Genomic DNA, 22,416 nt, shown 5'->3' with positions numbered 1-22,416 from the left:
AATCACTACCTCTTTGCAGACGACACACAACTCCAACAAGCATGCAAGCCTACAGAAATCCAAGCGGTGACGCACACTCTCCAAAACTGCACTTCAGATATTAAATCATGGATGACAAACAATATGCTCAAGTTAAATGATGACAAGACTGAATTTCTTCTTTTCTCTGGAGCTTCCTCTTCGACCACTTCCCTTCCGGCCTCCATTACAGTAGGTTCTAGTGACATTTCTCTCTCTGATAGTGCTAGGAATCTTGGGTTCATCATGGACTCCCACCTCTCAATGAAACAACACATCAAAAAAGTCTGTCAGACATGCTACTTTGAGATCAGAAGAATAGGTTCCATAAGAAAATTTCTCACTGTTGATGCCACTAAAACTCTCGTTACATCCTGCATTCTGTCCAGATTAGATTTACTGCAACTCCCTTCTCATAGGCTGCCCTGACTCTACTCTCCAACCCTTGCAAAAAGTACATTCTGCTGCACATCTCATTTTCAGAGCACAGCATCGACAACCCTGCACTCCTCTCATGAAAGAACTTCACTGGCTTCCTGTATCTGAACGTATTAGGTATAAAGCTGCCTGCTTCTGCTACAATATCATCTCTGAATCGGCACCTGCCTATCTTTCTGAACTGGTCTCCCTCTACACTCCCTCTCGCACCCTTCGTTCTTCTGATGATGCTCGACTTCTCCGTCAAGGTCGCTTTAAACGCAAGGCTCATGGCTTCCGCACGTTTTCGTACTATGGACCTCAGTTATGGAATTCACTCCCCTTTCAATTACGTCACTCTCCATCCATTTAATCTTTTAAGTCCAATTTGAAAACTCACTTGTTCCAACAACACTACGGATAGTTCCTTAATAGTATAGAGTCTGGGGATGCGAGATGTGCATGATGTGTTGTTTGAATCTGACAGTGATTGTATGATTTTTGTATACATGTATTGTTGTCACGCGCTTTGAACTTCTGATAAGGCGCTTTATAAATGCCCGTTATTATTATTATCCAAGCGGAGCGCGGGCGAAGCCCGCGCGTAGCGAGGTAGTTTTTTTTTTCATCTCCCAGCACTGAAAATTTTTTTGCCAAGTGGTGTCTGTCTGTGAACATTGTTCTAGAATTCATCTTTTAGCACAATATTAGCGACACTGTTTGGACAATTCTATTAAAATTAGGCGTACAAACTGATTTTGTTTCGGGGAATCCTCTCAGAGGATCAGAATTTTCATATAATATCATCGGAAGCTGTTACAACGGGAAAATGTGAAACTTTTGTCACTTTTTAACATGGAATTTCATCTTTGAGCGTTTCAAGCGGACTTTAATAAAATAGTTATTTGCGAATTAAGCAGCGGAAGACACTCACCGGTTCAACATGTGTATGGTCATTAAACCTCAAAACATTTCAGTAAGTGGTTTAGACAAACACCTCGGACATGTGAGGGTGACTGGTTTGTAGCTGAAGAGTTTTTTTCTAAAGTGTGTTCTAAATACAAATGACGTACTGGTAATGATGTAATGAGTTGTTCTAATCTTGTTCTTGGAACTCTTGCTGTTCCAAGCTTGTTCTTAGCAAGTCTTGGTGACGAGAACAAAGACTATCAATGAAATCTTTAGAAATAACCTCTGACAACGACGACGATGACGACGACGATAACAACAACAACAACAAATGACATCGACGACGACAACAACAACAACAACAACAACAACAACAACAACAACAACAACAACAACAACAACAACAACAACAACAACAACAACAACACGAGAACAACAACAATCACGACAACGAACATGACAACAACAACACCAACAACTACGACGACAACTACAACGACTGGGTTATGATGACATCACCAATGATTTAAAGGCCGTTAAAAAATCGTTAAATCCTATTTCTTCACTGATTCTTATGAAATTTTAAAGGTAGGTTTGTTGTCCCCAACTTATTTTCACTCCATACTTTTCCAGAAGAAAAACATAATTTTGGCAGTTAAAAACAGTTAAATTTCAATTCTTCACCGATATTTATGAAATTTTGTGGGTAGGTTCGTTGTCCCCAACTGATTTTCACTCTATACTTTTCCAGAAGAAAGACATAATTTTGGCAGTTAAAAAACGTTAAATTTCAATTCTTCACCTATCTTTATGAAATTTAGTGGGTGGGTCCGTTGTCCCAAACTGAATTTTAAGACATACTTTTCCAGACAAAAAACCTTATTTTTGGCAGTTAAAAACCGTTAAATCTCAATTCTTCATCGATATTTATGAAATTTTGTGGGTAGGTTCGTTGTCCCCAACTGATTTTCACTCCATACTTTTCCAGAAGAAAAACATAATTTTGGCAGTTAAAAACCGTTAAATTCCATTTCCTTACCGATCTTTGTGAAATTTTGTGAACATGTCCGTTGTACTTTAAAACTGAATCTCATGACCCACATGTCAAGAAAAAACCCCTACATGTCGGCAGTTAAAAACAGTTAAATGGCATTTCTTCACCAATCTTTATGAAAGATTGTGGGTCGATCCGTTGTCCTGTACTGAATTTCATAGAATATATGTCATCACTATTCACCTCTAATAATCAGATAATCTTGGTTCACAGTGAATCTCTTTACGTCCAATAAACTTTTAATCTTGGTGCACAGTGAAACTCGTGGCATGAGATGTTGGACGACACTTCATGCTGTACTCCAATTGTAACATTTTAAGAGACTGTCAGGGCGCCGAGACTATTTGACAATATTTTTCCATGACGTAAATGATGTCATCGTGTTTGCTCATAATGACGTAATACTGCACATTGGTTCGAAGATCCACAGGAATTATTCCAAAAAGCAGCTGCAGCATGGAGGCGTCAACGGCAACATCCACGTTATGGAAGCATTAACAGTAACGTTCACGGTGTGGAAGCCTCGATGGTAGCATCAACAGTAACGTCAGTAATAACGTAGCAGCACTTACGCTGACTTACGGTGACAATTGCCTAAGGACTTGCACTTTGCGAGACTTGCAGTTGCCGTTGTCGTAGGACTTGCAGAGACAGTAGCTCTTGCCACTTAGCAAGTATGAAAACACGTCATCGATGACACATTTTAAGACACACAGAGAGAGAGAGAGAGAGAGAGAGAGAGAGAGAGAGAGAGAGAGAGAGAGAGAGAGAGAGAGATGGTTGGTTGGTTTTTGGGGTTTAATGTCTCTTCAGCAGATGCTAGCTGCTATTCGAGACCGATGCAGTTATTTTCTTTTCCCTTCATATGGCAAGTTCTACGTTTCAGACTATTTACATTCAAATCTATCACTGTAAAAGAAGGTTCTAAAAATTAATAATTTTCACTTCTGATACTTTAAATCTTGTAAAAAATCTTGATCTCTTTTAAAAAGTTAAAAATCTTATCCGGGGGAACATCCCGGGAGAGAGAGAGAGAGAGAGAGAGAGAGAGAGAGAGAATCATGTACACACAGATGGACGACTTCGCTTGGGGTATGTACTGCCCGGCAGTACACATCTACTTTATTATTATTATTATAAAAAGAAAAAGATCAAATAAAGGGAAAAAGATGGTGTAATTTGATGCCTAGGTTTGTTTTAATTTTAGTGTAGTATAGATCTGTTTTTCACATCAGTTTTGTGTCATGTATATATATGTTCTGTTTGTTGCTGATTATACCAATTACCATTTATAGTTTTATGTGATCTTCCAGTTACAGTTGCAGCCTGGTAAGTTGAATAGAAACAAAGCTTCTTTGCTGTGTGCATATTGTACCCTGCCCTTGGTTTGGTGCTGAGCTTTCAATCTCATCACAATTATTGCTTTTGTGGTGCTGTGCTATTGCCTAGACTAGACACACGTACAGAGCTTGTGCACAACACTTGGACGTGGTGCACATGTGTATGTTGTATTCTTTTCTGCCTTTCTTTCCTAGCACAATTGCACGTTGTGAGCCTCTCTTTCTTTAAATGGCGTGCTGACTTTGGTGTTGACTGGGTGTGGTTATTACTCAATTCTGGTGTGATTTCTGAGTGACTCTTCATATATATTCTACTGGTACAGGGTTTGGTATCTGATTATACTCTCCTTCCTATGCCTCTGTTGCAATACTGCTCTGTTATCTTTGCATTCCTTACAGGTATGTTGTATTCTTTGCTGCCTTTCGATCTTTCCTAGCACAATTGTATGTTGTATACCTCTCTTTCTTTCAAGAGGTGTGCTGACTTTGGTGTTTACTGGGTGTGTGTGCTAAATTCTGGTGTGATTTCTGAGTGACTCTTCACTCACTGCTATTTATCACTTCATTTATTCAACTTTCAGTTCTTTCACTTAACATGGTAACATTATTTTACTGGCTCAGGGTTTGGTGTCTGACTTTGAGAACTCTCCTTTCTTTGCTTCTGCTGGTCTGTCTGTATCTCTTCATTCCTTTCATGTACATGTAATACCTGTGTGAGTTTGTAACATTGCCTTGCTTTCAGTGTCACTGTCTTATCATGTCTGATTAGTAGCTACTGTTTTGTGGTTGTATTACTTATGAATACCTGGCACAAGCAGATTCTTTTTCTTTGCTGTTGTCATTTAGAGGTAATTTAATACACTATGTTGCTGAGAATGTGCTTGTAAAATGGCGTTTGATTTTAAGAATAAGAGTGTAGAAAATTGTTTTCAGTTCTACGCTGCACATGGTATTCAAAGTTCTGGGCTCCATATTTTGACTGACTCTTTGTGTCGTTTTGTTTGCTTAAGTTAAGCTGTCCTTGATTGTTTGTTTGTTGTTGTTGGTGTTTGTTGTTGTTGTTTGTTGTTGTTGGTGTTTGTTGTTGTTGTTTGTTGGTTGTTGTTGGTTGTTTTTTGTTGTTTTGTTGTTATATGCGTTGTTCTCCGGCAGTGAGAAAAAACCCGTCTTTGACCAGGACCGTGTGGACCGTCTCTGGTGGTACCCTCCCCAGCCCATGCTCCGGGTCCCGCAACGTCCACGTCGGGCAGATGCCTATTTTGCCAGCCGCCTTTTTCTGTGGATGCCTTTGAAGCTGTGGGGCTGCGAACTCCACTGCCTTGACGCAGTTTGTTTGTTTGTTTGTTTAACGCCCAGCCGACCACGAAGGGCCATATCAGGGCGGTGCTGCTTTGACATATAACGTGTGCCACACACAAGACAGAAGTCGCAGCACAGGCTTCATGTCTCACCCAGTGCGGAGCAGCCACTAGATTGCCAATTTTAAAGTCTTAGGTATGACCCGGCCGGGGTTCGAACCCACCACCTCCCGATCACGGGGCGGACGCCTTACCACTAGGCCAACCGTGCCGGTCCCCTGACGCAGTGTGCAGTCAGCTGAGCCCCAAGCCCAAACTGACACAGTGCGGCATCTACCACACAGTAAAAAAGGTCCTCGACGTGGATGGCTGGTACAGCATGGCAGGGGAGTACCTGGAGTGCAGGCAGTGCAAGGGCAAGGTGACCAGCTGGCACCCTGGCGTCCTTGCTCAGTTGGACATCGGCCACCGTCTCCAGTTTCCTGCCATCATGATGTATCAGTACGCCTGTGATTTTCAGGTCATCAGGATGCTGCGTCAGCGGGGACTGGGGAACGGGCCAATGCAGCTGATCCGGAAACTCAGGGAGCAGCACAGCGAGGCTTGTCTTACGAAGGTTGCCCTCCTCATGATCGACATCAAGCCTTTCTGCTCCAGCGATGCCCTGGGGATCCAGCTGCCCCCTCTGGAGCCCCCTGCCATGGTGCCTGTGCCGGGACACAAGTGGCTGCTGTCAGTCTACTGCGTGGACGTGCTCCAGCGGCTTCCCGAAGTCAAGGCAGCCATCACCTCTACCTTTGGCAACATCCTCAAGATGGACTCAACGAAGAAGGTGTGTGGCGCCATTTTGCATTTTATTTCTGACTTTAATCACATTCCTCTAGTTAAAATGTTTTCAGTGACCAGTGCCTTTTCTATTCTAAAGTGAAAAGAAGAGCAGAGAAACCAAAAATCAAAAGCACAACAGCTGTCTGTGGATAAAGCATGCCTCCAATGTTTGTTTCAGGTGGTGAAGAAGCTGACTGGCAAGTCGGCGGGGACTGCTACCTGGATGACCAGCGTGGGCAACGAGCGCGGCCAGGTGCTAATCAGCGTGTTGACGAGGCAAGGGCTGGAACAGATGCTGACAGGCCTGATTCAGCGCTACACCAAGCCAGAACCTAAGGAACCTGCGCCCCAACTCCTCTATGTGGATCGCGACTGCTGCAGCGAGAAGCTGAAAGCTACCTTTCAGTCTGCCTGGCCGGGGCTCACGATACGTCTGGACATCTGGCACTTTATGCGCCGCATCGCCTCAGGTGTCACCACCGACTCCCATCCACTTTCCAAGTCTTTCATTTTTTGTTTGTTTGTTTGTTTGTTTGCTTAACGCCCAGCCGACCACGAAGGGCCATATCAGGGCGGTGCTGCTTTGACATTTAACGTGCGCCACACACAAGACAGAAGTCGCAGCACAGGCTTCATGTCTCACCCAGTCACATTATTCTGACACCGGACCAACCAGTCCTAGCACTAACCCCATAATCCCAGACGCCAGGCGGAGCAGCCACTAGATTGCCAATTTTAAAGTCTTAGGTATGACCCGGCCGGGGTTCGAACCCACGACCTCCCGATCACCTGCTTCTTGGCCTCCTTCAGCGGTTGGTTGGTTGGTTTTTGGGGTTTAATGTCTCTTCAGCAGATGCTAGCTGCTATTCGAGACCGATGCAGTTATTTTCTTTTCCCTTCATATGGCAAGTTCTACTTTTCAGACTATTTACATTCAAATCTATCACTGTAAAAGAAGGTTCTAAAAATTAATAATTTTCACTTCTGGTACTTTAAATCTTGTAAAAAATCTTGATCTCTTTTAAAAAGTTAAAAATCTTGTCCGGGGGAACATCCCGGAATAAAACCTTCAGTGTTTCCGCATTGTAGTGTTTGTCTCGAAATTCTTGAACGTCTACACATTTTGTGAGAACATGTTCTAATGTCCATGGTTCGTCACATCCAAAACAGTATGGTGGATCTTCACCTTTCAGCAGATACGAATGTGTAATGTGACTGTGCCCAATGTGTAAGCGACAGAGAACTGTCTCTTCTTTCCTATTGAGGCGACATTGGGGTAGGCTGTCCGACAGCTGGGGGACGATCTTATGAAGTTTATTTTCTTCACATTCGTCCCATTCACTCTGCCATAGGTACTTTATGTACATGTTGGTGCGAGTTCTGAAATCTGAATGCTTTGTGTGTTTGTCAGTGATGAGTCTTTCTCTGGCTTCTTTAGCAGCTTGATCAGCTGCAGAGTTGCCTCTAATTCCAACATGGGATGGCACCCATGCAAACACAATCCTTTTGCCTTCTTCAATCAGAGATGCATGTAGCTCTTGGATTTCGACCAACAGTGGGTGGTCTAGCTGAGTTCTCTTCACGGCGGTAAGAGCCGATAGGGAATCCGACAGAATCAGGAAGTCTTTCTTTTTTGACTGATATACCTGTTTCAGAGCTAGCCGTAAAGCTTTCAACTCTGCAGAAAATACAGAACTGTCATCCGGAAGACGGGCCGAAAAGGCCCTATCGAGTTTAGGACCTGTGACAGAAGCTGATGCCACTTTACTTTCAGCTTTGGACCCATCAGTGTATATTCGTTGATGGGAAGGAAACTCGGTACAGAACTGGCTAAAACACTGTTTAAAAATCAAATCATTTGTCTCTGACTTCTTTAACCTTGTCAGATCGAGTCGAACAACTGGATCTGGCAATGTCCATGGAGGTGTTTCTGTCCATCGATTTTCACTAACATGATCGAGTTTTATCTTTGATTCGGCCAGATGTGACTGAATCCGAGAAGACAGAGGTGCTCGCTCATTTGGGTGACTTTCAAAAAATTCAGAGCATTGTGGTTGAAATACGCATTGGTAGGCTGGATTTGTAGGCATAGCTTTCAGTTTCAACACATAATTTAGGGTGAGTTTCAGGCGTCGCAGCCTCAGAGAGGGTTCTTTGGCCTCAAAATATAAGGACTGTACTGGAGACGTCCTGAAAGCTCCCAGACAAAGACGTATACCCTGATGGTGTATTGTGTCTAATAGCCTTAGATTGGATTTTGCGGCTCCACCATAGACGACACAACCATAGTCCAACTTGGATCGGATTAAAGCACGGTAAAGTCTGAGTAGGACTGTGCGGTCAGCACCCCAGTCCGTATGAGAAACCACTTTCAATACATCCAGAGCTTTCAGACATGATGTTCTCAGATACTGGATATGTTTAAGGAATGTTAGTCGACGGTCAAAGGTCAGTCCTAGGAATTTAAATTCTTCAACAACCTTGACAGGATTACCATTCAGGACCAGAGAGGGTTCTGGCATGGCTCCCCTTTGTTTGCAAAGATGCATACAGACAGTTTTGCTGGTGGAAAATTTGAAACCGTTCTCCGTTACCCATTTTTGCACCTTGTCTATACATAATTGAAGCTGCCTTTCCACTCTATGTAGGGATTTGCCACGCACACAAAGTGCAAAGTCATCAACAAACAAGGATGACTCGGATCCTTTCAGTACTGCCTTTACTATGTTATTGATTTTGATGTTGAACAACATGGGTGAGCCTCCTTCAGCGGATCCAAGTCATCCTTGTCCCACATGAAGATGGCTCCGGACAGGCCGGCCATGAAAGACTTGACCGGCACGGTTGGCCTAGTGGTAAGGCGTCCGCCCCGTGATCGGGAGGTGGTGGGTTCGAACCCCGGCCGGGTCATACCTAAGACTTTAAAATTGGCAATCTAGAGGGTAACACGCGGCGTCGTGGTGACCACCCGTCTCATCTCCGCTCTCCTGGAGGCCTACGCGGGACCGCAGGGCAGAGACACGCTGGGAGTGCCTCTCCTGGACAGCTCTCGCATGGAGGGAATCTGGGAGGAACAGAAAAAGCACGTCCCCTGTCTGCAGGACTCCCCTGGCATCAGTCTCTACTCTGAGACAGGGACCATGATCAAGGGCGGCAGACTGCTGGTGACGTACCGCTGTGCCCGGGGCTCTACATCCTTAGAGAGCTTCCACCTGCACCTCAACAGGTTCATTCCTGGTAAGAACACATTCTTTTTGCCCAATCCTTGTGTGTATATGTATTTTTGTTGCTATTTTCTCATTTACTTGTCTTTTATAGTATTTGTTTCTGTCTCTCTTTTGTTATGTTGTTGTAAATATTTGTACAATACTTTCCAGGTGACAGTGCTGGTGCAGTCAACTACCAGGCCTACTTGCTTGAGGGCCTGGCACGCTGGAACCAGGATCGAGCTGCAGCTGCCCTGCCTCCCACCAAGGAGCCGTGGTGCTACACTGGTCTGATAACCAAGGGGGTCAACCAGCTCACCGATAAAGTCCTCGGCCGGAAGATCATCCCCAATTTCAAGTCACCTCTCCAGTACACTGGTGAGTTCTTTTTTAATATTTGTTTGCAGTTTCCTGGAAACATTGAAATGACTGCGCTTCTCATTCTTTCTTTCTTTATTTGGTGTTTAACGTCGTTTTCAACCGTGCTTCTCATTGCTTTTGTTGCAATGCATCAATCATGTAGCTGTAATTGTGTCTTTTTTTTGCTGCTTTTTCTTTAGGGGAACTGATTGGAGTTGACTACCTCCTCCAGCAGAGTGACGAGCAGTACGCAAAGCAGTACGCAGAGGCTGCCGAGGAACTGACCAATGTCGACGTCGAAGCTAAGGCTGCTGATGAAGACGAGGGCTTTAATGAGGAGGAGATTGTGGAGGACGATGGAACGGTGGTCTCTGTGGAAGACATTTTCTCAGACCTGCCCGCAGGGCGCACAGAGCTTGTGGACTACAGGACAGGGTACCTCGTCATGCAAGAGAACAGGCCCTCCCGTCAGCGTAAGTTTGCATTTGTTTTGTTTTTTTCTGTTCATTTTTCTGATTTTTTCACAAGCTTGTTTGTTGTCATTGTTCATACATAATGTTTTGTTCTACAGTTATTGCATTTTACAGGTGAATGCAGTTTTTATAGACATGTGAATAATTGAATACTACATTTGCTTATTTTCTTACTTTTTTCTCCAGACCTCACATTGATCTGTGTCCATCTGTGATATTTTCAGTTTCGGTTGAGGATGACAAGGCTACCTGCGTCCCATCCACATCAGCATCCACAGCTCAAGAGCCTGGTGTCAGCTGTAACCTACCTCAGGTTACCAGTAAATTTGGTTTGTTAGTGTAATTTTAGTTAGTAGTTATTATTATTTGTAGAGATTTTGGTATTATGACCCTTAGATTTTATAATGTATTTCTGTGAGAAGACACTTCCTGTTTCCTTTCCACTTCTCCCCATCATGGCTGCCTGATAGCACACGTTCTGCTAGACTCAGGTTGAAAAGGTGCTAAATCAGTGCCTTCAATGTTCTTCCTAGTCTAAAAGATTGTGTCATATTTCCCTAATCAATCCTTGTGGCAAAACTTAGTTGAATAAAATATAATAGAAACTATTCTTTTTCTTGGCTGAATTGTGTGAATCTGGGGATTGGTACTTTAGGTAGTTTATAAATATAATTAAGTACCAGTTACAAAATTGGGGGCTCGTCCGGGATTTATTAAGAAAAAGATTTTTGTCAAAAATAGTTGAAAGATATTGAAATTAATAATAAAGTGAGCCCAAGGAGAGGTTAGGGAAAATGGCCGATCTGGAAGCCTTGAAAGTTCAACTGGACAAGTTGACGCAGACCATCCAAGAACAGCAGGCCGTGATCGCCGATCAGGGGGAGAGACTGGCCGACCAGGCACAACACCTCAAAACTGTTGCTCCACAGCCGGTGGTCGTAAAGGTTCCACCTCCACCCATGCGTCTGGGCACTTTCACTGGCCTTGCGCCGAAAGGAGGCCAGGAAGTCGCCTTCAAGGAGTGGAAGGATAAGGTCGACACCCTCCTTGTCGAGGGGTCTGAGGATGGGGAACAATTCCGCCGTGTTAAGGCTAGCCTCAAGGGGTTGGCCTTGAATCAAGTAAAGGATGCGAAGACCTCCAAAGAGATTGTCGACGCATTGACCAACCTCTATGGTGAAGTTAAGACGGCGGAAGAACAATACATTGAGTTCATCAAGATGAGGCCAACGAAATCTGAGCAGCCTAGCAACTTCTTCAGCCGCCTATGGGAGAAGTTCGTGCTCCTGAACAAAGAGGGCATCTACGAGGCTGACGAGGCCCAGAAGAAATTATATTACGCTTTCTCCTCCGCCATCAAGGAGAGCCACCCCCTCTTGTCTCTCGAATTGAGGAACAAGTTTGGCACACCGGGGGCGGTGAAACCTGAAACTGCGGCGGTGTTGCGGGCGGTGCGGGAGATGGAGGGGAGTTCCGCTTCTGCAGCCCAGGCCAATCAAGCTCAGACCAGCGCGGCACCAACCATTGACTACGAGCGTCTGGCCACAATGGTCGCAGAGAAGATGGCAGCGCAACAGAGGCCAACTGCTCGTGGGCCGAGTGGACCATGCTACCGCAGTGGTGAGGTGGGTACCCACTACAAGAGGGACTGTCGCAACCCACCGAACCCAGCGCGGGTGGCCCAGGCGAAGAAGCAGGCTTTAAACGGCTAACAGTTGTCGGCGATGGGGGGCCGGCAACTGGGGTTGAACCAACTTCAACACCCCAAATGCTCCACAAATTAAACACTGCAGTGGAGTGTTTAGAGAATGGAATGAGCATGAGGGAGGTGACCCTCCGAAGTCCCCTCGTTGTGACACTGGAACTCGGCCAAAATATGACGCTGACGGGGAAGATATCTGTCTTCGCCAAGGACGTAAAGGTGCTACATCAATCACCTGAATCTTTGCCGGTTGGACTTGGGGTGAACGTGACTATGAATGGTGACAGTGTCAGTGTGAAAGAGTCCTTTCATCGTGACAATCTGAGTGACCTACCGCTGCAGGAACTATCCTCCGAGCTGAGAGTCATAGGAGCCGGAGGTAGTGCCGTGCCGTATGTTGGTTGTGTGCGAGTGAATGTTTCGTTGCCGAATGATGTTGTTGGTGTGAATGCGACTGTGGATGTGTTGATGCTTGTATGCCCAGACACAGAGTACTCTCAAAGAGTACCTGTTATTTTGGGGACAAACACCCGGAAGAACTTTGCTGGTTTTTGTGAGAAACTAGTGGGACCTCATTTCACCAGATCTCTTCCCATATGTCCCACTATTGCTTTCATGTATCATGACCTAGCCACAGGTGATGATGGGAAAGTAGGTTCTGCCAAGGTTCGCACTTCTCATGTCACGATTCCGGCTGGAGAGACCGTTGAAGTGAAGTGTTACTCAAAAACCAACATCCCAAAAACTCGCGAGTCTGTCCTGGTGCAAGAACCTACCGAACCATCATTACCTGAAGGACTGAAGGTAGTTAGTTGCCGAGTTTCATCTGACTTGTTGTCCACTTTGAATATTGTTGTCATTAATGAGTCAAATCAAACCGTGTTTCTCAAGAAGAACCAAGTGGTTGCTGACATTTTTGTGTATGATCATGAATATGATGTAAACAAGGTAGTGTCAGAGTTGGCACCAGAATCGTGCAACCCCACTGCTTTTTCAGGTAGTGTCCAAACTGAAAACTCTGAATGTCAAGATTCGCAGATCAAGTTTCAATTTGGTGAAGCAGAGAAAACAGACCCTGAGTGGTGTAGAAACTTCACAGGTAGACTTCAGTCCTTCAAGGAAGCCTTTGTCACTGGAGAGTTTGACTTAGGCAGATCAAAGATAGGTGATCCCTTTGACATCCAGCTTGAACCTGGACCAGACATTAGGGAAAGACCAAGACCCATTCCACCCAAAGATTTTGAGGAGTGTAGGCAACACATTAGAGGATTGTTAGATGCCAAAATCATCCGTCCATCAAACTCCCCTTTTGCTAGCCCAATAGTCTTAGTCAGGAAGAAGAATGGGGCACTCAGAATGTGCATAGACTACAGGAGGTTGAATGCTAGGACTGTCAAGGACAGTTATTCAATCCCTAAGATTGAAGATCTTCTTCTCACTCTCAATGGAGCAAAATATTTCACAACTTTGGACCTCTGTAAAGCTTATTATCAGGTTCCAATGACAGAAAAGGCAAGTAAATACTCCGCCTTTATAACGCCTTTCGAGTGGGATAGGCTTAGTCAAGGTTTAGCTAACGCCCCTGCCTGCTTTCAGCGTCTGATGGAGACTGTGTTCAGTGACATGAATTTGACAGAACTGATTGTATTTCTTGACGACATTCTCATTCATGCAAAGACCTTAGAGGAATTAGAGGAACGCACTGTCAAAGTTTTAGGGAGACTGAAGAAATACAACTTGAAGTTAGATCCAGCAAAGTGCGTTTTCGGTGCAGTTCAAGTGAAACACCTGGGATACGTTATCTCAGAAGGTTCCATCCGTCCAGACCCTGACAAGATAGCTACAGTTAGGGAGTGGCCTAGGCCAAAGACAGTAAAGGACGTGAAAAGTTTCATAGGATTCGCCGGCTTCTACCGCCGTTTCATTCCAGACTTCTCCTTCTTGGCCAGACCACTCAATGACCTGACTGTAGGTTACGCTCCAGGTAGCCGCTCAAAGTCTGGGAAGATAAAGAGTCAAATAACCCTCTCTACTTGTGTAACTTCATCATGGGGAGAGTCACAAGAAAGATCTTTTCAGTCCTTGATTTCAGCTCTGACAGGTGATTTAGTGTTGGGTATAGCTGATCGTACCAAACCTTTCGCTTTGCACTGTGATGCTAGTGGTGTAGGCTTAGGGGCTGTCCTCTACCAACAGTTTGGGGACCAGAGCAAGGTGATTGCTTATGCCAGTAGGGGTCTGAATAAGTCCGAGCAGAATTACCCTGCCCATAAACGTGAATTCCTCACTTTGAAGTGGGCCATGTGTGACAAGTTTAGGGACTATCTACTGGGCACTAAGGTCACTGTAGTCACTGATAATAACCCTCTCTGCTATATCCTGAAAAATGCAAAGCTGGACGCCACCAGTCATAGGTGGTTGACATCGCTCTCAATGTTTGACTTTGAACTCAAATACAAGAAGGGCTTGACTCATGTAGATGCAGACGCTCTATCGAGACTTTCACAGGTTGACCCCTACATGGATGATCAGTATAGGAAGTCTCTTGATCAGGTAGCCTTTTTAGTGGATAAGGCCAAAGCTTTTGACAAGGATCAATCTGAGAACCTTACATCTGTCGCATCAGATTCAGTTCAAGCAATACTGCAGTCTCACCATGTCCATTTGTTGAGAAAGTCTGTTAGTGAAAACCCCTCCCAAGTCCTCCAGGAGGACAAAGAGCGTGTGTCCACCCGCCTGCCCCGCCTGCCACTCCTATCTTTACGCCTACCACGACTAAGTCTCGGTCCACAGAGTGGTACCGGAAGAGAAGGCAGGAGGCGGACCCAAGCAAACCCTTCGCCAAGCGGAGGACTTTCGTGTGCAAGCTGTGCGGCAAGGAGAGGAGCTCCTTCAACCTCACGCAGTACTGTGGAGCCTGGTGGTGCCAGGAGAAGTCCGGGCCCTATGCAGATTGGCTTGAGACTCGGAAGAAGGACCTGGCTGAGAAGAAGAAGAAGGACCAGTGATGCCTGTCCTTCTGTTAACCAAACCAGCCTGCCAGCTGTCTCTCCTCAGCCAATCTTCCCCTCCTCCCCCCCCCCCCCCCCCAAAAACAAAAAAACAAAGAAAAATAAAACAAAGAAAAAAAAGAAAAAAAATTCCCTAATGCTGCCTATTTGAAAAAATAGAAGGTCCCAAGCCCTTGAAAAAGCAGAGGGAGGAATTGTTACTTTTCATGTCATTCAAAATTTTAAAAAACAAGAAAGGTAGGTTGTTGGAACGTTTGTTATTGACAAAACAATACATTCACATATCTATGATAGGAGGTTTATTGATATGTGACTGTATTGTTTTGTCAATAACAAACGTTCCAACAACCTAACTAAGTGTTTTGGATAAAAACGCCTGTGGTGTAATGTAACACATCAACCAGATCTTCTGGTTGAAGAACTAGGTTCAAATCCTGGCAGGCGTCACCGTTTCAAAACTTTGCATCTCTGTATCACTGTATACATGTTATGATAGATTGCACTAAAAGAAAACAAACAATTACATGCACACAAAATAATTTCTCTTCATTCCCCCCATCCCCATCACTACTTTCTATCATAGACTTGAATCATAAACAAACGAACAAAAATAAATAGAAAATATGATAATTTTTTTAACATTTTAGTTCTATCATTTCACTTAGACCCAAACATTTTTATTTTATTTTATGAAGCACATCTACATTTCATGATTTACATGTATGATGGGTTTTTTTTTCAAATCCACTCCAAACAGATAGGCAGAAAATAATAATGGGAAGAAGCAACAGCATTTTCCTAAAACTAGGTCATATTTACTCTTTGCTCAGTTTGTGGGATAACTGTGTCAGAAGCGGTTCCTTACATTAGGACCTGTCTATTATAAGAACGGATTTTCCCAATGGGATGGATGTTCTATTATTAGACCCCAAGCATTAACCCCTTTGTGTCCATATAGCGCCAGTTAACCCTTTCCCTCCTGCGCGGGAATCCATCCTGGGGACAGAGAAGATTGGCCTGTGGCCTTTCTTCAGGGGCCATGCTAATCTTCTCTGTATCGTTCCAATTTTAGTATAATTATGTACTGCGTGAACAGTACAACCTTTTAAGAAACTTTAGGCAGGATTTTATTTGTTAAAGTGTGTGTGTGTGTTAGTTAGTTAGTTAGCTGTTAGTTAGTTAGTTAGCTGTTGCTTTTCGGGTCCAGCGGACCATAATAGGCCAAATCAGGACCCCACAAGTTAATCATTGCACATTTTGAGATTAAAACACTTCTAATACATAAAATCCGTAACGTCACCCGAAGGCAACAAAAAAGTCAAAGCAAAACCCTATATGTCAAATAAACTAGGTTGTTTTAAAATTCAAATCTTAAAATAAAGACCAGACTCCTTTAAAAACCCAAAAAGAGCTGAAGAGCTGACCTCTGTAAAAATACTTTTCAAGCTTGAGGTGCCAAAATACTTTTCTCGTTGATTTTGTTTGTTTGTTTGTTTGCTTAACGCCCAGCCGACCACGAAGAGCCATATCAGGGCGGTGCTGCTTTGACATATAACGTGCGCCACACACAAGACAGAAGTCGCAGCACAGGCTTCATGTCTCACCCAGTCACATTATTCTGACACCGGACCAACCAGTACTAGCACTTACCCCATAATGCCAGACGCCAGGCGGAGCAGCCACTAGACATGCAGACATCTAGAGGATGCTGCGGAAACTGTCAGGTCTGCATACGCGGACATGAACCTTGGCATTCCAGATGTGAATGGAATCCTCGACATCCCCATCTATAGATGGCAGCTGGCACAAAAGAGGCAGGACTTCACACAATGGTGTTGTGTGTGTCATAGAGATCATCACTGGCTTGATTGTAGACTTCGTTGCGTTGAGCAACTACTGTCAGGTATGTGCCGGCGACTCGTCACCTAGCCCCGGTGATGCAGGCTTCGATAACTGGTATGCAAGCCACCAGGACAAGTGCCAGAAGAACATTAATTGTTCATCACCAGCGATGGAGATGGAGGGTGCAGTAATTCTCTTCAGTCGATCTGAGGAGAAGGGATTCCGCTACACCCAGATGCTTGGGGATGGTGACGCCAAGACGCATGCCCAACTTCTCGAGGAAGATGTTTACGATGGCCGCCCAATCGAGCAGATAGAATGTGTAAATCACGTCACAAAGCGATTGGGCACTGCACTGCGCACTCTGGTTGAGAAGCAGAAGGCACAGGGTCAGCCAATTGGTGGGAAGGGGAAACTGACAAATTATTATGGCCGCGCCATCAAAGACCACAAGGGGGATCTGGACGCCATGGTCAACGCTGTGTGGGCCTCCTTCTTCCACACCCTAAGCTCGGATGCCAGCCACAACCATGCTGTCCAGCAGGGCCTAGATCGTGGTGCTTCTTCCAGAGGGCCCGCGCCAACAACACCGAGCCACGCCCACACACCAAGGAGCTGCCAGCGTTCGTCGGGGAAGCACTGAAGCCAGTATACCAGCGGCTGGGAGACCCGCAGCTCTTGCGCAGATGCCTAGACGGGAAAACGCAGAACTCCAACGAGGCATGTATTTGTTGATTCTATGTTGATGGTGCTGTTTTTGGTCGATGCATTTTGGGTGTTTATGTATTGTGTGCACGTGTTGTGTTCTGTGAGAACAAGAGATAGAGCGAGGGGAAAATTTTTGTTTTAATTATGTAATGTATGTATTGTAGTGGGGACGGGGGGGGGGGGGGGGGGGGGGGGGGGGGAAGGAAGGGGGGGAGAGAGAGAGAGGGAGGGGGGAATTGAGAGAGAGGGTTGGTTGGTTTTTGGGGTTTAATGTCTCTTCAGCAGATGCTAGCTGCTATTCGAGACCGATGCAGTTATTTTCTTTTCCCTTCATATGGCAAGTTCTACGTTTCAGACTATTTACATTCAAATCTATCACTGTAAAAGAAGGTTCTAAAAATTAATCATTTTCACTTCTGGTACTTTAAATCTTGTAAAAAATCTTGATCTCTTTTAAAAAGTTAAAAATCTTGTCCGGGGGAACATCCCGGAATAAAACCTTCAATGTTTCCGCATTGTAGTGTTTGTCTCGAAATTCTTGAACGTCTACACATTTTGTGAGAACATGTTCTAATGTCCATGGTTCGTCACATCCAAAACAGTATGGTGGATCTTCACCTTTCAGCAGATACGAATGTGTAATGTGACTGTGCCCAATGTGTAAGCGACAGAGAACTGTCTCTTCTTTCCTGTTGAGGCGACATTGGGGTAGGCTGTCCGACAGCTGGGGGACGATCTTATGAAGTTTATTTTCTTCACATTCGTCCCATTCACTCTGCCATAGGTACTTTATGTACATGTTGGTGCGAGTTCTGAAATCTGAATGCTTTGTGTGTTTGTCAGTGATGAGTCTTTCTCTGGCTTCTTTAGCAGCTTGATCAGCTGCAGAGTTGCCTCTAATTCCAACATGGGATGGCACCCATGCAAACACAATCCTTTTGCCTTCTTCAATCAGAGATGCATGTAGCTCTTGGATTTCGACCAACAGTGGGTGATCTAGCTGAGTTCTCTTCACGGCGGTAAGAGCCGATAGGGAATCCGACAGAATCAGGAAGTCTTTCTTTTTTGACTGATATACCTGTTTCAGAGCTAGCTGTAAAGCTTTCAACTCTGCAGAAAATACAGAACTGTCATCCGGAAGACGGGCCGAAAAGGCCCTATCGAGTTTAGGACCTGTGACAGAAGCTGATGCCACTTTACTTTCAGCTTTGGACCCATCAGTGTATATTCGTTGATGGGAAGGAAACTCGGTACAGAACTGGCTAAAACACTGTTTAAAAATCAAATCATTTGTCTCTGACTTCTTTAACCTTGTCAGATCGAGTCGAACAACTGGATCTGGCAATGTCCATGGTGGTGTTTCTGTCCATCGATTTTCACTAACATGATCGAGTTTTATCTTTGATTCGGCCAGATGTGACTGAATCCGAGAAGACAGAGGTGCTCGATCATTTGGGTGACTTTCAAAAAATTCAGAGCATTGTGGTTGAAATACGCATTGGTAGGCTGGATTTGTAGGCATAGCTTTCAGTTTCAACACATAATTTAGGGTGAGTTTCAGGCGTCGCAGCCTCAGAGAGGGTTCTTTGGCCTCAAAATATAAGGACTGTACTGGAGACGTCCTGAAAGCTCCCCGACAAAGACGTATACCCTGGTGGTGTATTGTGTCTAATAGCCTTAGGTTGGATTTTGCGGCTCCACCATAGACGACACAACCATAGTCCAACTTGGATCGGATTAAAGCACGGTAAAGTCTGAGTAGGACTGTGCGGTCAGCACCCCAGTCCGTATGAGAAACCACTTTCAATACATCCAGAGCTTTCAGACATGATGTTCTCAGATACTGGATATGTTTAAGGAATGTTAGTCGACGGTCAAAGGTCAGTCCTAGGAATTTAAATTCTTCAACAACCTTGACAGGATTACCATTCAGGACCAGAGAGGGTTCTGGCATGGCTCCCCTTTGTTTGCAAAGATGCATACAGACAGTTTTGCTGGTGGAAAATTTGAAACCGTTCTCCGTTACCCATTTTTGCACCTTGTCTATACATAATTGAAGCTGCCTTTCCACTCTATGTAGGGATTTGCCACGCACACAAAGTGCAAAGTCATCAACAAACAAGGATGACTCGGATCCTTTCAGTACTGCCTTTACTATGTTATTGATTTTGATGTTGAACAACATGGGTGATAGAATGCTTCCTTGAGGAACACCCATCTCTTGTTGACAGAACTCTGATAGGTTGGGACCGACCCGTACTGTAAAAAATCGATTACTTAGAAATCCTTCCACAAAAACAGGGAGACGTCCACGAAAACCCATTTCATGCAAATCAGCTAAAATGCCGTGTTTCCAGGTCGTGTCGTAAGCCTTCTCGAGGTCAAAAAATATAGCTAGTACATGTTCAGATCTCACAAAGGCCTCTCGAACGAAGGTCTCAAAACGTACCAAATGATCAGTGGTGCTGTGTCCCTTTCGGAAGCCACATTGCACATCACTTAAGAGGTTTTGTTTTTCTAGGTACCACACCATCCTAGCGTTGACCAATCTCTCCATGGTTTTACACAGACAGCTGGTCAAGGCTATCGGACGGTAGTTGCTGGGGTTTGTATGATCTTTACCTGGTTTTGGAATGGGGACAATCATCGCTTCTTGCCATGAAGGTGGAAAGGATCCACTCTCCCATATGTGGTTAAAAACCTTCAGCAAGACCAGAAGACAACTTTCTGGTAGGTGTGTGAGGAACTGATAATGTATTCCGTCCAGCCCCGTTGCTGAGTTGTTGCATTTTTGTAAGGCTTGTTTGAGTTCAGTTATACTGAACAACTTGTTGTAGTTCTCCTCATTCTGAGATGAGAAGTTTATAGGTTTACGTTCTTGGGTGGCTTTGATTTTTTGAAAATCTGTGCAGTAATTTTCTGTTGATGAGTTTTTTTCCATTGTTGAAGCCAGAACGTTTGCTACTTCATTCTTTTGGGTTATAAGGGATCCATTTACCACAAGGTGGTTAATTGATGCAGATCCTTTTTTCCCTTTGATTTTACGAATAGCATTCCAAACTTTACTTGATGATACCTTAGAGTTTAAGTTTGAGCAAAAAGACCTCCAGGATGTTCTTTTAGAATGTTTTATGACAGTGCGACTCTTAGCGCGAAATCTGAAGAAAGTCAACTTCTTGCCAAGGGTCGGGCATCTGTAGAACCTGTGTAGACTTCTCTTTCGCTCAGATCGGGCTTCTTGGCATTCTTTATTAAACCATGGCACTTTAATGCGGTTGTTTGAAGATGTTTTTGGGATGTACTCAGTGGCAATGTCTTGTAGAGTGTTTGTAAAAATAGATGATGGGTCGTCACTTCCATCAAAGACAGTGTCTTCTGTGAGTTGGACAGAACATTCGGCAGTAAAAGACAGCCAGTTTGCCTTGTTCAGGTTCCATCTCTGGGGGGAAGCTTCTTCCAATCCATCTATTTGAGACATCAAGATAGGGAAATGATCGCTACCACATGTGTCATCATAGACTTTAAATTCAAAGTCTAGAACAAGAGAGGTGTCGCAAATAACTAGATCTAGTATGGACTTGCATCCTGTTGCTGGATGGAGATATGTTGGTACTCCATCGTTTAAAACGCATAGATTACGATTGTCTAAAAAATCTTCTAGAATTCGTCCTCTCGTACTTAGAGAGTTGCTGCCCCATAAAGGGGAATGAGCGTTAAAATCTCCCATTAAAACAAAGGGAGCTGGAAGCTGATCAATAAGATTTTCAAGATCGTGCTTCGTGTAACATTTGGATGGTGACAGATATACACTGCAGAGAGTGATGGTTTTATCTAATGTCACTCGTGCTGCGACGGTTTGAATGTTTGTACATAGGTTGATCTCACTACAAAGTACACTTTTCTTAATCAAAAGAGCAACTCCCCCAGACGTGTTATTGTCTGAATGGTTTCTAAAAACATTGTATCCAGATACATTAAAATCTTTGTTTGGTTTCAGCATTGTTTCCTGTAATGCTGTAGCAACAGGATGAAATTTGTGTAAAAGTAGACATAATTCTTCATAGTTAGCTTGGACCCCTCTACAATTCCATTGAATAAAATTGGCTATGTTTGTTTAGTTTTAAGAAATTTCTGCCTCCATACCCTCTTCGTCGGATAAACTCCCAAAATGATTGTATAGTGTGATGGGATTTTTCTCCATTTTTGGGGTGCGAGGCGATCTTTGGGGCAGAGTAACTTTTCCCTTGTCCGGAGGTGTTCGTGGTGTGGATTGAGTAAGGTCCACTACCTCCACTACCTCGACGGCCCCCTTCCTGTGAGTTGCCCTGTGAACGGGCTTCTGGGTTGGGGTGGTGAAGCGAACCTCACCAGGAGACCCCATAGGGTCCTCAATTGGGGTGGTGAAGCGAACCTCACCAGGAGCCCCCACAGGGTCTCCAGTTGGGGCGGTGAAGCAAACCTCACCAGGAGACCCCATAGAGTCTCCAGTGGGGATAGCCCCACCTGTGCTTTCATCTGTCTGTGTACAAATACTTTTGTTTCTTGTGGGCTCTGTCCTTTTCAACATGGACGGGCCTGCCTGGACACCCACAGACCTATATGAAATACTGGTCTGGGTGGGTGTTGACTTTGTTGCAGGTCTTTGACTGACTGCTGCCGCAAAACTTTTCTGGAAGGAAAAAACATTCGTTTTTTCAACCTCCTTCCTGGCGTCTGAGAAAGACATCTTTTTCTCCGTTTTTGTTTTTTGAATGGCCTGTTCAAACTTGTATTTTGGACATTCTCTGGAGGACGGGGAATGGTTTCCCTTACAGTTTGTGCAGGTGGGTGGTGATGTGCAGGGACCTTCGTGAGGATCTCCGCCACACCTCTCGCACACTGCCTTCTGTTTACATCCAGCCTTTGAATGTCCAAATCTTTGGCATTGGAAACATCTCATTGGTGATGGAATATACAAAGTCACTCTTATTTGAACAAATCCCACTTTTATTTTCTCAGGGATGGTTGGGGTACAAAAAGTGACGAAAAGGGTGTTGGTGGGTACTCTGATATCGCCCTTCCTGATCAACACCCGGTACACATCAATGACACCTTGATCCTTTAGACCTTCTTTTATTTCAGCCTCACTGAGGCCCTCCAGCTCTCGGCATCGGATGACTCCTTTGCTGGTGTTCAGGCCTCTGTGAGGACTGACCTTGACCGGTCTATCAACAAATTTCTGACCATTCAGACGGAGAAGACCATCTGATG

General features: G+C 44.5%; 1 protein-coding gene, 1 long non-coding RNA gene and 1 pseudogene across 2 annotated transcripts in view; 2 read left to right on the top strand and 1 right to left on the bottom strand.

The window, feature by feature from the left end:
* Positions 1-22,416, top strand: part of LOC138963223 (uncharacterized) — a 174,464-nt gene that overhangs the window by 36,808 nt on the left and 115,240 nt on the right. The window lies entirely within an intron of this gene.
* On the top strand, positions 8,666-10,246 carry LOC138960994 (uncharacterized). The gene is made up of 5 exons (XM_070332610.1): positions 8,666-8,719; positions 8,804-9,101; positions 9,242-9,448; positions 9,631-9,903; positions 10,128-10,246. The coding sequence occupies exons 1-5, from the start codon at positions 8,666-8,668 to the stop codon at positions 10,244-10,246; spliced, it is 951 nt and encodes a 316-aa protein (XP_070188711.1).
* On the bottom strand, positions 15,640-15,708 carry LOC138963314 (U6 spliceosomal RNA; annotated as a pseudogene).

Source organism: Littorina saxatilis, linkage group LG3 (genome assembly GCF_037325665.1).
Source record: "Littorina saxatilis isolate snail1 linkage group LG3, US_GU_Lsax_2.0, whole genome shotgun sequence".
Taxonomy (NCBI): Eukaryota; Metazoa; Mollusca; class Gastropoda; order Littorinimorpha; family Littorinidae; genus Littorina; species Littorina saxatilis.
Note: the sequence above shows the minus strand (reverse complement) of the source record. Positions and strands in the feature narration are given on the sequence as shown.